The 16,008-nt window shown below is 37.8% G+C and overlaps 1 protein-coding gene across 1 annotated transcript in view; it reads left to right on the top strand.

Moving 5' to 3' along the window:
• Nucleotides 1-14,577, top strand: part of LOC103756639 (unconventional myosin-X) — a 124,984-nt gene extending 110,407 nt beyond the window's left edge. The window contains exons 28-37 of the mRNA XM_029965021.1: nucleotides 2,163-2,256; nucleotides 3,005-3,060; nucleotides 5,367-5,509; nucleotides 5,960-6,154; nucleotides 7,265-7,422; nucleotides 8,703-8,826; nucleotides 10,498-10,795; nucleotides 12,385-12,592; nucleotides 13,167-13,303; nucleotides 14,157-14,577. Of these exons, the coding sequence (XP_029820881.1) occupies nucleotides 2,163-2,256; nucleotides 3,005-3,060; nucleotides 5,367-5,509; nucleotides 5,960-6,154; nucleotides 7,265-7,422; nucleotides 8,703-8,826; nucleotides 10,498-10,795; nucleotides 12,385-12,592; nucleotides 13,167-13,303; nucleotides 14,157-14,313 (1,570 nt within the window). The 3' untranslated portion in view covers nucleotides 14,314-14,577. The remainder of the gene's footprint in view (nucleotides 1-2,162; nucleotides 2,257-3,004; nucleotides 3,061-5,366; nucleotides 5,510-5,959; nucleotides 6,155-7,264; nucleotides 7,423-8,702; nucleotides 8,827-10,497; nucleotides 10,796-12,384; nucleotides 12,593-13,166; nucleotides 13,304-14,156) is intronic.
• The last annotated feature ends 1,431 nt before the right edge of the window (nucleotides 14,578-16,008 follow it).

Genomic DNA, 16,008 nt, shown 5'->3' with positions numbered 1-16,008 from the left:
TGTTTCACAAGTGTATTTCATGTTTCTTTTTTCTCAGTCATCCCAGAAACCTTAATGAGGGAGATGTGTAAGGATTTGCAGACAGCCTTAAATCAGTGTTAATGTTTGGCATTGTTAAAAGTGAAGTATGAATCATTGGACTGTGTTGGGTCTGGATCTGCTGTTGAAAAAATATTTTGTACATGGGCTGAGTCATGATTTGAGGTTGCTTTTTTTGTTCAAATGAAAGCAAAAACCAAGAGAAACATGGCATACACCCCTAAAAGAGGAATTGCTATTTTTGATCATGGAAGTGTATTTGAGGAAAGAAGTAATGCTCCAATGGGCAGCCATTACTGAGAGTTTATTCCTTTAAAACCCTAACCTGTCTTTTTCCCTATTCTTGTGTTCTGGGACTCAGCTGAAAGACAGAGGAGGTCCCAGGAGGGAAGAAAGCAAAACTAAAGTCTGCCTTTGTCTTTTGCAAAGTGCCATGATTAATTTATTTTCCATTGTTTACACAAAGATTACATGAAATCAGGAAAAAATCAGAATTTACCTTTAAAATCAATTAATAAATTATTACTGAGTGTGCATACAGTGCTATGAAGTCTTTTTTTTGTATTTAAATAGAAGATTCACATTTAAATACATTTGCAATTCCTGAGCCCAAAAAAGAAAACTGAATTTAATTTCTGAGAATTTTTTGGTAGATGAGGTTTAGTTTTCTTCAGTTTCTGTAGTTTTTTCAGCTGATGGTTCCTTCTCTCTAGATGATAGCTTCCCTTCTTTTTACAGGTTTTCAGTGACATTGTCTTACATTCCAGCAAATAAAGTGTTAAGCACAACCTCTCTGTGGGTATCTCTGAGTCTTAAAAAAAGGATCAGAACTAAATATGTTCTCATCTGCTTCACGGTCTGGCACTCTAAATCTTTGTTTTTCTTCATGCCTTGCACTGTTTCTAATTAAAGCGTAAGCTGATAGAAAGGATTTAGGATATGGCAGGGATGATACTGTTTGACAGCCTACACAAGTTTTCTGAAGCTATTTTGGCAGTTTAGTTTCCAGAAATCTACATTATGGGGAACAGTTGGCATTTGAATGCTGAAGTTAAGGAAGCAGCTCTTGAGTGTCCTCCATATCAATTCCATGACTATAAGCAATTGCCGCAAAGATAACTTTGTATTCAAGTCCAATAATTTTGCATTTGTTTCCTCAACTCCACGGTGGTGGAGGAGCCTCTGCTGTAAAGTGAGGAGTCTGTTTTAAAGGCTTTGCTTTAGATCCCTTTGAAAACTTGGCCCCAGGTGTTTTTCATTAGAATGGCAAATTCATATCTCAAAGAATGGCATTCAGGAACCTGCTGAACAGGCCAAGCTCTGCCCTCAGATTTCAGTGGGATTGCTTAGAGCAGTTGAGCTTTATCATATACAAGTGCCAGGAGGATAGAGATTTCCCAGAAGCAGAAGGTGTGGTTAGAATTAAATCCATTTGCAATTGCTATGGGCTGAAGTACTGGAAACCTCTGCCAGTTTTCCTGTTCAGGATATATGCAGTGCCAATGGAATGGCACAGATTTGCTCTGGTCCAACTTCACTGGCCTTTCCAGCAGCTGGATTTTTCAGTGCTCCATAGAAAACAAAAACTGTAGAGGTATTTGTTTGGGGCTTTTATTCTTTTTTCCCTCTTAGTTGTGCTTCTGCAGAGGACTTGGGTTGTCTTTGAAAACGTATCACTGTAAGAAATTATTACCAGTCACGCTATCAGTGCAGCAGAATTTATAACCTGAATGTTAAGTTTCCCATTAAAGTCTTTGTGTGCAGCTAGTAATGTATTTTATTCCAGATGAAATGTGTGGAATGTGTTACAAATACTCTGTAGGCACTCAGATGTTTCAGTGTGCTTACACCAGTTTTTCAGAGATGCCACTTATTGTAGAAGGTACTTGTCTTCAGGAAGAAGAGTATGACACGAGCTTGGATGGGAGACCTGGAGGGGCTTGCTTGCACCCGGTATTACTTGAACTCACATAAAGCCTTGCTGCTTTTATGCCTGTTGACAAAAGGAATCTTAAGCAATTTCAAAAACCTGTAGAACCTGCTAGATCTCTGCAGAACAAAGGTGACACAACAATTGTGCAGAAGCAAAATCTGCTCTTACACTGCTGCCTTTCTCTCCCCAGCCAGTGGTTTAGTGTACTGAGTCAAGTCCATGCGTCCACAGAGCAAGAGATCCGGGAGATGCACGATGAGCAGGCAAATCCACAGAATGCTGTGGTAAGTCTGAATCTGAAGAACTTTTCAAAGCAAATATTTCTAGAAAAGAGGGACACTGTGGTGGCCACACCTTCTGAGAGTCACAACCTAGGTTTCCTTAAGTGTGGCAGTAGCTGTGACACTGGCTAGAGCCTCCATGTCCTTGGTCCTGCAGCTGTACAGGGAGACAGTGTGACTTCTGATTCCTCTTCCATCATTCACCTTGATGAAAAATGACTGTTGGGTTTGGGGTGGTTTTTTTCTGGTCCAGTTTGAAGTTTTGCAAAGATACAGTTAATGAGTAAATTAAAAATCGAAGAGTTGAAAATTCAAGATTTCTCTGGTCCTGCATTTATCATTCTGTATAACATACACTGGTAATAAATGGAATACATTTGGAACCTAATTTCAAGCAAAGGGAAACAAAAACTTTTGCTTAATGGCTTCAGAAGTTTGTTCTGAGAGGATGCCATTCATATTGGGGTGGCATTTTCCAGTAAAAAATTCAAGCAGGTTTGGAAACATAGAAAAGAGCAGTTTTTGAGCTGCCTTCAGCTTAACTACAGGTAATCTTTACTGAATCTGTTCATTCAAGTGTCTTAGTTTTCCCCTCAGCAGTTTTAATGGTTGAAAGAAACTGATGCCCAAATCTGCAGTTCAGTTTGCTTGATCAAAGCTGCTGCTCCTTTCACGTGTCTCTCAGAAGAGTACTGTGAGTAATGTAATAGTAAACGTTTTCCTCATTTTCTGGTTGGATATCTGTTTATAGGGTACACTCGATGTAGGACTAATTGATTCTGTCTGTGCTGCTGACAATCCAGATAGGTAAGTCAGAACCATGCCTGGTGACTTTCTTTTTCTTCTTTCTCTAGCCAAAATCAGACGCTTTATACTTTAGTCTCTGTGTTCTACTGGCCACAGACATTAAAGTGGTTCATTATTCCCTCCCTCTTCATAGTACTGTTAAAACATGTCCATGGAATAGGAATGATGGTACACTTTGTGGGGGCTTTAATAACTTCCCTGACACCGCTTCATGTATGAACTCTTCAGCTCCTAAAGTGATCCAAAAGTAGAAGATTTTTTTCTGTTCAGCTTCTCATGCATGAATGTTGTATTCTTCAGGGATGAAAATTCTTTCCCAGAATGAAAACGTCTTGTAACAAAGAAGACAGCGCAGCATAAAAACAACAAAAACATCAGGATATTCTTAGTTTTTGAACTACTAACAATGTTTTAGGGGATAAAAAGTAATCTGGGTTCAGACTATGACTGTGGTTATAAGGTTACTGGCTGTGAGGTGTTATTTGTACTGTAGGAGTTCACTCCAGTTTCTCTTCATTGCACATGTGTGAAACAGCTGGTTTTAAGTTACTGCTTTGTCCTTGGTCTGCCAAGACACTGATACCAGAAGTAACAGTGATTACAAGCCCATTGTGTAAGCAATGCAACACAAATGTCCAGACTATACACAATTTTAAGTTAGCAGTTCTCCTGTTAATATAAATTAAGCATTTCTCTTGTAAGCATTTTTCACATGGATTTTTTTGTCTTATAATTTTTTTTTGTTTTAGTTCTCTGATTTTAAATAAGGATGGAAGGATTTTCAGTTAGGAAACAAATTTGACTAATATAGATTATTTTTATCTTGACACATATGAACCCCTCGTAGCTCAAAAGAGAGAAGCAAGCAGACAGACGTTTGAATCTATATTCAGAAAGAACCCCAAGAACGGGGTTTCCATCTTTTTCCTAGACTGGGAAGGAGGAGAGGGGAGTCTGTAAGGTTGGCTACTGTTGATCATAATCTCCTGTTTGATAGCTTGATCTGCCTTAGTTTATACCTTAAGTCTCTCCTTTTTCAGTTCTTTTGCTACAACTTCTGTCCTGTATATCTCATTATCCAGCTTTCTAGAGCATGTTCCATGTAGCTCAATCTAAAACTGCCTCCTCTTCACACATTTTAAAAAATGGTCAACAAAACTCTGTTCGGTTCACGTGCCCATTTCTTTCCTCATCCACCACCCTTTCTGACTCATGTAGCACTTCAGCACCACAGTCAGTGTGGCCAAGAACTTGGGTTCTGATCACTCTCTTCCACTTCTCTATGGTACCAGTGGGCATTAGCTGTAGGTAACACTTAGATAACCTTTAAAATAACTTACACACTTATCTTGTTACTTGATTTACTGTAACCTCCCTTCACACAGTTTTCTAATTTTTCCTCCTAGTAGTTATATTTACTTTGTCCTTTATCCTGTCAGCCATCTAGCTTTTATGTGACACACTGGTTTTGGAGAATGGTATCATATTTGGGTGAACCTCTCCATCCCCATAAACAGTTTTTAGATTCTAATTTCTACTCAGTTACCTTCTTCCAACAACTGTAAAAAGCAGTCTTGTCAGCTTCTCGTGCTTGGGGTGGCCCAGACGGCATTGTTCCCATTTACTACATCCAATACAGTTATTTAGAAAAACTCTGTGCTCCAGGATGAAAACGTTAATGGTAAAGGGTTAAAGAAGTGTTTGTAGGCTGAGGAACCTGCCTCTCTAATCCAGAGAGACATCAGCGCACTTCACTTGGGCTAGTTCTTCATGCTTCAGTAAATCCTGGTGTAGGATTGGATAAAAGCCAGACTCTCATTAAAAATAGATTGTATTCTCTGTGAATTGGGTTGCACTGCATTAAAAATAAAAGACTCTTGTGTTCACATGCTGCTTCACTATAGACCTTTGTAAACTTTAGTTTGTTTTAGCTAATGTAACTACTGAAGCAGACACTCTAAATAGATCTGACCCTGAAACAGAGTTCTGATTCACATCTAAAGCTGATTAAAGATTGGAAGTTTTTCTCACCACAGATTTATTTTGAGATAGGACAAGTTGCAATTTAATGTAAACTTTCCCACCATTCAGAAACCTAGCATTTTGGTGTGAATCTAACATAACCGAGTCTTTTAAAATGCTTAATATTTCTTTTTAGGTGATAAATAAATAATGCTTTAGAGGTGGACAGTATTTGTCTGAATAGAAAATGGAAACAATGGACAGTCTTTATGATTATGGAGAGTGAGATAAACAGTACATATGTTGATTATAAAGGCTTTTTCAATTGTCATTTATTTTCATAGACCCAACTCATTTGTGATCATCACTGCTAATCGTGTTCTTCACTGTAATGCTGACACTCCTGAAGAGATGCATCACTGGATAACCCTGCTCCAGAGGTCAAAGGGGGACACTAGAGTGGAGGGACAAGAATTCATTGTGAGGGGTAAGAACTGAGGGGGGCAGTAAAGTAAATAACATCCATTACGTGTTGAAGAGATTGTCCCCACAATACAATCTGGTAATATGCCAGGATGGTAGAGTTGGAGCCGCATCTTTGTATGGTGGAGTTTACTCACAAATTAATACAGCTGAAATTATATTCCTGCTGTGCCATGTAAGAAAACACTGTAATGATGACAAAAATGTTTTTGTAAGTTGACAGAAGAATTTTTTTTGTGAAATATCAAAATTGAAAATGTTTTTGTATTAATTTTATTGTCTTTATTATTTAATTGTTTGAGAATTGTACTCAAAGTTGTTTAATATGTGAGCTTATCAATTTTACATATGTTTTTGTTGTTCGAAATATAAAACTAACTTCTGTATACAACCTAGTTTTGTCCAACTCACTCTGTTCAAGAAAAAAAAAAGATTCAAATTGTATCTTGAGTAGGATGGCTACACAAGGAAGTAAAAAACAACCCAAAGATGTCTTCCTTAAAACTGAAGAAGCGTTGGTTTGTTTTGACGCACAATTCTTTGGACTACTACAAGAGTTCGGAGAAAAATGCATTGAAATTGGGTACATTGGTCCTGAACAGCCTCTGCTCAGTGGTCCCACCTGATGAAAAGATCTTCAAAGAGACAGGTAATTGTTTGCTCTTGTTCAAATATGCCTTCAGTTGCCTGCTGTCCTTCTAGCTAGTAATGCAACAAACAATGCATAAGAATACTTTAAATGGATTATTAAGGGTGCAGTTCAATGAACAAATCAGGTTCCTAACTCACTGAGGTGTTTTACAGGGACTTATTGGGTGAAAAACTGAGGTAGTGTATGCAGGAATAAAATTTGTTCTCACCTGTATTCAAATTATCATAGACTAATACTGTTGCTAAGTTAGTATTCACACTTACGCTTACACATCAAGGACTTGAGGAAAGACATATGGGTAGCACTCTCCTCATACATTATTTTATATGCTCAGGAACTATGAGGGCTAACATTGGTAGAGCAGGTATAGGGAGATCCAGAATAAGAGTCCAGTTTGTGGTAACCTACATACTGCACTTGAGTCAGCTCCTCTGTGTGTTTTCAAAACTGGTTTTCAACTCAGAAGTGTCTGTTTGCAAATGAGAAGCGACTGTTGACAGTCCTGTATAAGCTCATTGGGGTCACTGACACTTCAAAGAGGCTTTCACTAGTGAAAGATGAAACACATTTCCTTTAATTTAACCTGCTTCATAAAAAGCCTATACAATGATGCAGAGAGAGAATTTGAACTGAAATGCTCTTCCTATCATACTTGCCACTTCATTCGTGTAAAATTAATAACTTCTTTACAGAAGAGATAGTTTGTGCTTTATACCTGTTTGTATGTGTGCCACAGATAATTAAAGACTCTCATGTACAAAGCAAGACTGTCTCAGGTTTTCCTATTACAGACAGGACTGGAGAAGTAGGGCCACAAGCCACAAGGAGCTAACTATTCCATAGTCACTTCTGTGGTGCTTACAGTCACTTCTGCTAAGATTACTGGATAAGATGGGAGGCTGCATGATGCATAGTTGTACTCCAAGGTTACTCCTAGGATCTCTTAAAGGAGAGAATCTCCTTTAATATCATAGTATCTGTATTATGATACTTAATGACTCATACAACTTATTAGCTCCTGGAAAACTGCCAGCATGGTCCAGGATGCAGCACTCAGTGTCTGATGGGATGCAGCTTTTATGGCTAATAATTTCACTGTTGTGCTAGGTTACTGGAATGTAACTGTGTATGGACGCAAACACTGTTACCGTCTCTATACAAAATTGCTTAATGAGGCGACCCGCTGGTCAAGTGCCATCCAGAACGTGATTGACACAAAAGCACCAATTGATACTCCAACGCAGCAACTTATTCAGGATATTAAGGTAGGCACAAGCAGGATGGGGAGGGGTGAGAAAGAATGGTTGCTTAAATCTTTTTTATTTTGGCTTAGCCAAAATAAAGCAGAAAATTAAGTTTTAATCACACAGTGCCACAGACTGACTTTGTGAAACCTGAATGTATTCACTGACCTGATAAAGGAATTTCTATCTGAGCAGTAGAAGAGCAAAGTATGAAGTGAAACTTGGAGGGCAAAAGGGATAACCTTTTTCCATGAAAACATTAACAACTTTTACTGGTTTGTGTAACTTGACAGGCACGACTGCATCTGGCAGTAGAGCACAGTGTACAGGTTCATAGCAGACAGGTTCATGGCAGACATGTTTGGCTGTGTCCACAATGAGCAGCACACCAGGATGTGGACTAGACAGCTCTTTGATTTTTTTTGTCATTATGCTTCTTTTCTTGTTCTATAACATGGGCTAAGCATCTCATGTATCTGTGTGATGAGAAATATATTCAATTAATGCTTACTGGTTTATGGTCCCATTGGGGACAGTGCATGCGTAGCCAGAGAATGTCCTTCTGGAGCTTTTTGCTAATCTGCTTTTATGAGAGAGGATGATGATTCTCAGAAGAGAGCAAAGGAATAGGCAAGGGGGGAGAACTGCTACTGACCTTTTTCCCTTAGAGAGTACCATTTCTTCTCTCATGGAAAAGAAGTATTAAGTCCTCAATTCAAAGACTATGAATGCTGTTCTTCAGAGCAGGAGAAAGTTCAGGACTGGTAGGAGACAGTGGTCACATCTGTCAAACTTGGCCTAAGGAGAACAGTAAGAGCATTATTTAGATGTCAGAGTGGGTGCATCAAGTTTACAGCAACACCGTGCCAGGGCTATTTTGTTATGGTAGCTCCTGCAGTTTCTAAAGGCCAATTAGTTTCAAAAAGGCCCATTAGTTTTGCTGGAGAAATACTTTTAAATAAAACTTGAATGTCTTAATTCCCGTTATGAAATACTGGAGTAAAAATGAATTATGAAATGAAAACATACTTTAAAAACTGTTATGCGTCCTGCAGCTCTGCTGTAGTTTGTTTTTTACTGCACAGATAAAGGAAGTTTATCCAAGGCCTGAGGTTAGCAGGTACTGAGCATTCATAGCCCACAACATGCCACGGCACCCACAGTACCCACAACCAGATTTAGCACCAAATAGTGCTGGTAACACTAATGACTCATTTTTTTCACAACCAACCTAAGGGCACAAAGCATTGCATTATTCCTAATGCTGGACCCCAAATCCTGCTTTTTTCATACCCCAACAGGAAAACTGCCTGAATGCTGATGTGGTTGAACAGATTTATAAGAGGAATCCTATTCTCCGTTACACTCATCATCCGCTGCACTCGCCATTACTGCCACTGCCATATGGGGACATCAATCTAAACTGTAAGTTTTTCAATAACAGAAACACTTTTCCTTATGAAAGACTAAACTAGAGGATGGGATTTTTAAGTCAGCGAGCTACAGTGAAGTAAAGGTAGGCAAAATATATGTTTATAATACAAATAGACAAGTTTCCCTGTTCTGAGAATAGCAGTTTGCCTAGCATAGAGCCTTGGGGTTATATTACAGAAGGGAAGGTTGCTACTGCCTTCAGCAACACAGCTAAGACTGAGTTTGAAAAGCCTTGCCCTGAAATAAGCAACTAAACCCTATTCATTCAGTCTCCTTGAATCATATTCTCTTTCTCAAGTCATTGTTACTTCCTATCCCATGTGGGGAGCTGCAGCAGCCACAACTTCCAATTAACAAGTGTAAGTTTCGTCAGATGTGATGGAAAGCCCTATTTATGGGAATCAACATCTAAGTGTACATGAAAGAAGAAATGCTTTATTTACTTGCAAAATTAGTGTAATCATGTCTTTTAATATCCTTGATTCAACCACTAACTTAGAAGTCTTTTTGGAATGAGTGGTTCAGATCTATTGATGGTTGTGAACTTGGTGTCCTTAAATGGATTTGGTTATCTTAGTTTGCGTATTAAACAAGATATGACTCAGGCCACAAGTTTCATCCTTGGGGGAAGGATGGGAGGTCACACGACTAAAAGTGAAGGTATTTCAAGTAAGACTTTCTGGTAACTCAAGTGATACCCTTCTACTCAAATGACGAGGAAAATCCTAGGACAAACCTTTCTTTTCTCTTGCCCCTCCTACTGTTCAGTGGCAAGGCACAGTTCTGTTCTTGGCACTTGAGCAGATTGTCCCGTATGGGAGTGAAACATGGTTGGTCTCTATTCCCCATGGATAGGAACATCTAGCCACCTCTGAGGCAGAAGTCTTGCCAAAGTCTTCCCTTACTAAATGTAGCTCCAAAAATGGACTGACACTTAGCTATTGCCTTGACTTGCAGTTCAGTTCTAGGTATTTTCTGTAATAGTATAATGTCAGGTTAGAAACTTCATTTTCATAACATACATCTGTACTGTATCAGAGCAATTTCTTCCGTCTACCAAACCCAAGAACTCCATGGTTCTTTTAAGGAGATTGTAATAGTTGTTAGCCCACGTTGAATAACCGGTAGCACAAAAACAATCACCACCTTTTTCAGCATTCAAAAAGCAAATTGCCATGTCATAGCAATGTCTTTGTTTAGTAGCATTGTTTGGGTTTAATTAAAATGCTACTACTGTAGACAAAAATGATGCCATGTATCTTTGTTACTTTCCATAACACAGTTATGCTTTACCTTATTTATGATCTGATCATGTTTTCAGTGTCTTGTGACTGCAAAACAAGTGATACAACACTTCATCAGTGTGTGTTGCTCTGGAAGGAAGACTCTCCATCACAAAAAACTGATCAATCAAGATACACTTTTTCCATTATGTTGTCAGAAAATGGCAAAGTGGGATTTCATTAAATTCAGAACAAATCTCAATAGCAAAATAACTCATAAAATGAGTTTGCATCATACATCTGAAATGAAAAATACCTGTTCTAATATCCTGCATAATAAGGGTCACGGAGTATCATTAAGCAATTCCCAAATAAAGCCTGTGTGCTTTTTCTTTTATGTCTCGGTCTAAGAATCTTTCTCCTTATTGTTCTTTTGTAGTGCTGAAAGACAAAGGCTACACAACTCTGCAGGATGAAGCCATCAAGATATTTAATTCTTTACAGCAGCTGGAATCTATGTCTGATCCCATCCCTATAATCCAAGGTATCCTCCAAACAGGACATGATTTACGACCCCTCCGAGATGAGCTCTACTGTCAGCTCATCAAACAAACCAATAAAGTGCCTAACCCTGGAAGTGTGGGGAACCTCTACAGTTGGCAAATACTCACCTGCATGAGTTGCACATTTCTGCCGAGTCGCAGCATCCTCAAATATCTCAAGTTTCATCTCAAAAGGTGAGAAGCTTTGAAGTACTAAAGCAAGAAATGAAGTTTCTTCACTCATTGTTTTCTTCACCATGACTTGTATCAGTGTTTAGATATCTTGAAGTGAGACTTGAAGATGCATTTACTTAGTGTATTGGTTATGCCAAAAGAAAATGTTGTAGGAAAAGTGTCTCTGAGTTATCTAGATGGAATTACACTCATTTGAAGAATCAAAAAAACCCACAAAATTGAATGCACAATTTGTTAATGTTGATAAAAGGAGGGCTTTCTGTAACTGTATAAACTTGTTTAAATGATTTGCAGCCCATACTGCTAGGTCTTATTATCAACTGTTCAAATCAACCTGTTAAAAATTCTTCATCCTGCTTTACCTTAATTTTATAAGGTACATGTCATGCACATAAAAGAACATTATCATATTTAAAGATTTATTTGAGGTAAAAGCATAGGATTGCAAATCTAATTTTAAAATATTAGTGACCATTAAAAAGATAATAAATCATTCTCAATAGTTCAGCATTAACCAGAATATGGAGTTCTTCTTGCTGTGATGCAACAGAAGAATGCAGAGTATGTAATTAGGAAAGTTAGTCCACCAGGAAACTGTTCTCAGTAATTTAAAAGTCTTGTCTGTATTTGTGCTAGAGCATCAACTTTGTCAATCACTTTGCTAAATCTAATTGTTTTATAATATTTGTAAAATACTTGTAATGAAAATACATCTTTGAACCAAGTTGAGGTAAGTAAAAAATGGTGTTTATATAACTGTTAAAATGAAAAAATTCAACATTGAATCACTTTCTCAGTTTAACTCACCTCCTAATTAAAAGAAAATGCAGCTGATACATTTAAAGGTTGGTTTCAATACCATAGATGCATAATCATCTTACAGCCTATCTGTAATTCTGCAGTAATATTTTTATGCCTTGCAGATCACAAATCACTGTACTTTTTCACAGAAATTAAACCTGAGTAGCTCTAAGGAGCTGTTATTTTATCACTGGAAGTATTACAGAAACACTCTGTACTGAAAGCTACCGAAATTCAACAATTTTCAATAATTAAGAGTTGAGTTCATTAAAGTAGCTAATGAATATTCATAGGACTAACCACTGAACAGTAAGGTCTAGAGAGAATCTTTTAGAAAATCAGGAATAAAAATCAAGTGACACTACAGCAAAAGTGAGCAGTCAAACATGTTCTATTGCTTTTTTCTGTAGTACCTTAGTGCAGTTTAGTCTTCATTCAACAACTGTTACTGACATAAAGGGGAGTTGATTACAAGAAGGTTTGCACAGTTATCTTGCTGTCAAATCTGAGTTGTTATAAGATTCCTGTAGTTAATGCTATGAAGGGCATTCAGGTTTTTCTTTCCATTAGGTTTGTAGAACATAATGATGGAAGTACATTGTATTTACCACAGTAAATCAATCACAAGTTAGAACACTTTCCTTGACAGTGAAGATAAACCTTGGAGCATGTCAGTTCAATAGTGTACTGGCTACAGAAGTACTTTCAGGGGAAAAAAAAAAATCTCAAATAAGTAAACTTCCTGTTTCACTGACTGGCAGCTTGAAGTCATAAGCTTTGTCTCACAGGGTTCGTGACCAGTTTCCAGGAACTGAAATGGAGAAATATGCACTTTTTACTTATGAATCTCTGAAGAAAACCAAAAGCAGAGAGTTTGTGCCATCACGGGATGAAATAGAAGCACTGATTGGCCGGCAGGAAATGACATCCACAGTTTATTGCCATGGTGGGGGCTCCTGTAAGATTACGATCAACTCACACACTACAGCTGGAGAGGTGAGAAGTGGTGACAGAATGTCTTTGGAACAAAATCCCTGTGTCCATTTATGTGCCAGTTCAGGCAGCAGTAGCATTAAATTTGGGAGCACTGGAGCCTTCTCTGCTGGCTTTCCCTTTCAGGGAAGGGAAGGCTTACAGAGCTGTCCCTCCAGTCCCCCAGTGTGTTCTGAAGAAATCCCTGCTATAAAAACTGTCTTTATGCTGCAGAGGATCACCCAACTATAGTTCCTTCTTATAGGAGGAATTGCAGGAAAAACTAAGCAATTCAGCAGAGGCATTACTGGAATAACTTCAGTAGATATTGGTGTGTATGAGTTGCTACCTAAAAATGGAAGACTCTTGCTGAGTTAGTGAAGTACAGGGGTTGGCCAGGACACAGCACATGCATATTCTGAAAGAATAAAAATTAAAGTGGAATTTGACAACAATTAATAATGCCGATAAGAACAAATTAGCAATGTTTTTAGCCTAATATAAAATCTAGCTTTGAATTTTCTTCTAATTATGTGTCTTACTCTGTGGTGCTGCTTTTCCATGCTATGGTTTTTTTCATGTGCTGTTTTTCATTTAGGTGGTTGAAAAGTTAATTCGTGGTTTGGCCATGGAGGATAGCAGAAATATGTTTGCTTTGTTTGAATACAACGGAACTACTGATAAAGCAATTGAAAGCAGAACCATTGTAGCTGATGTCTTGGCAAAGTTTGAAAAGTGAGTGTGCCTCTCCTTCTCTCTCTCCACTCTAATAAGTAGCAATTAAATAAATTTCAAATGTCAATAATGCTGAATTTTCTCCTTTTGCTTCTTTGTGATGATGCAGCTGAATTACACACAGAGCCATTTCTGGAACAAAGCATCTTTTTTTCTTTTTTCTTAAAAGAATTAATAGCCACCTATTCACTTATGTAGGTCTTCCTCTGTCCTGATACTAGTAAAGTATTATTTCTCATTACTATTTCCACATTTTCTTTTCCATTACTACAAATTTTTCCGCCATTACCAGCATTGTGTCTGGGAGAACTGAACTCCAGGCCATCATTGCCTTTCCAGCTGTCTGTTGCCTAACTTCATGTGGAAGTCACCACAGTACAGCTCACCACTACATTTTTCTTACCAGTAAAATTACAACCACCCATAGCACTGTAGTAAGAAAAATGTAATACAAGCCTAAATACCTCTTTGTCATCCCTGTGTTGTATGCATGGCAATCAGCATCTTTTATCCACTTAATAATGGGGGGGGGAAAGGAATGTTTTAAGTGTTGTGCGGTTCCATTTTATAACAGGACTTAATGATGTTGCTTTTATTAACACCTGACTGAGCCACAAATCAAATTTTCTTAAGAGAATTTGGGTTAGAAATAGTTGACTGAGAATTGAATGAGAACTGAGTCAACATTTGTAAGTGTTTGATTTTGCTGTAGGCTTTAAACACACAGACACACATAAAGCAAGATTCAGCTGATTCCTTGCTTATATTTCTGAGGTGTCAATTTAGAAAAGAGGTTGGTTTCACAGGTCTGATCTCTCTCTCTCTCTCTCTCTCTCTTTACACAATGCTGAAGGCTTGCTGCCACTGCTGAAGCTGGGGAGATGCACTGGAAGTTCTACTTCAAGCTCTACTGCTTCCTGGACACAGAAAATGTCCCAAAAGATAGTGTGGAATTTGCCTTTATGTTTGAGCAGGTAAAGGACAAGGGTTCAGTTTTGAGGCACTTTTAAGAGGAGGAAAAAAGCAAGAGATCTAGGCAGCACAGAGGGAGTTTTGACTATGCGTCTGTTCAACTAAATGCACTACTACTCAAGCATCAAGAGCAAAGGAAGGAAGCAGTTCAGTGGTCAAAACAGACTTATCCTTACATAAGTGAAGCACATATGATTTTCCTAATGTTATGTTTCTTACTTCTGCATTACTTGTCAATTGCTTTATATGTAGTGGTAAAAAATTGGATAGCCGGGTCTCAGCTGTGTTTAAAAAAAAAAAGGATAATAGTTGCTTTTAATTTTCCTCTTATTAAACCATTTTCTGAAGAAAATGTAAGAAATAAAGTGAAAAAAGTGTAATTGGCAAGCAATTAATTAATAAGAGACTCATGCTGGCAACTGTACAAAACTAATTGAGTAATAGCTTTTTATCTTTTCAAAAACCAATCGTTTCATAGGCACCTTAGTAAAATCAGTCCCATCTCAGCAGTAACTGTAAGACAGCTATGATGAGCGGAAATACACTTAATAAATGTGCTGAGTTCAGAATGAGGCTATATTTCAAAACATAAAATGAGTTAAATGATTTATAATGAAAATTAAATGCATCAACAGTTGGATTTCTATTCTGTCAAGCCCTGTAGTTGCTCAGAAACTCACTGATGGCATTTAGTACTGTTGATTGACCTTCTACTTTTCTTCTATATTCCAAATGACTAAAAATTCTTCCAGCAGTCAGCTTCTTTCAAGTGGGCACTAGATACAGATAAAGATTTCTGTATAAGATTAAGATTTCTGATTTCTGGCATTCACAATGCTGAGACACTGACATTCTGTTGGTAAGCAAGCCTGATGTGATCAAGAACTGACATACTTCAATTTTCATATATATGAAGGCTTTACCCCTTCTACAGGTTCAGAAACCTCTTCACTGTAATAGAGTATTTCTTCCTTTTTCAGTTTATGTTTTAGGGCATCATATTACATCACAAGTCTACCAAAGGCTCCTTCCAGAGCCTACTACTGTAGCTCAGTCCAGAACTGCTTTTTGTCAGCAAGGATCTGGGCAATGGGTTGCTTTGGTTGGGCTTAGAAATGTCAGTCTGTCTGTTGTTACATATAGAGCAGTCAGCCAGTTAGTGCTTCTGTTTGGGATGAAGTTCAAACAGCAAGAAAATCCATGAGAGCTCTGCATCTGAGCTATTACATTATGGGTTTAAGAGGCAGATTCAGATAGTTTTGTGTATGAATGGCTAAAATAAGCACATTTGCTGAAGCACATTGTTTTCATGCAGTATTCTGTGCTGACTAGTGTTTAGCCAAATATTTTATGTCTTGTGAAAACCAGTAGTATTGCAGTTATAAAGCATGGCATGTTCGATCCCTACCATTAATATTACAGTAAGACCTTGAAGAGGTGATGCTACATTCTGACATCAGTTCTGGGGTTTGTTTTTTTTTTCTAATTGTCTGCTTTTGGTGTCAGTCATCAACTTTTTTCAGACAATTATGAAAATTATCTTTTGTCATTGGTTTTAGTTCTGTAGCCTCCATTATTTTAAAATTTGAATCTTTTAATAATCATAAGGCGCTGAAGGAAATCTTTCAGTTCTTCTTTCTCATTAAAATACCATCCTTCCATTTCCACAAGACAGCTCTTCCTTCTGCATGTGTAAAACCTCAGGTAAACCATCTTGCGTGTTTAAAGGCATA

The sequence above is a fragment of the Manacus vitellinus genome, unplaced genomic scaffold (assembly GCF_001715985.3).
Source record: "Manacus vitellinus isolate BGI_N305 unplaced genomic scaffold, ASM171598v3 scaffold_89_pilon, whole genome shotgun sequence".
NCBI classification, from domain to species: domain Eukaryota; kingdom Metazoa; phylum Chordata; class Aves; order Passeriformes; family Pipridae; genus Manacus; species Manacus vitellinus.
This window is presented reverse-complemented; position numbering and strand designations above follow the sequence as displayed.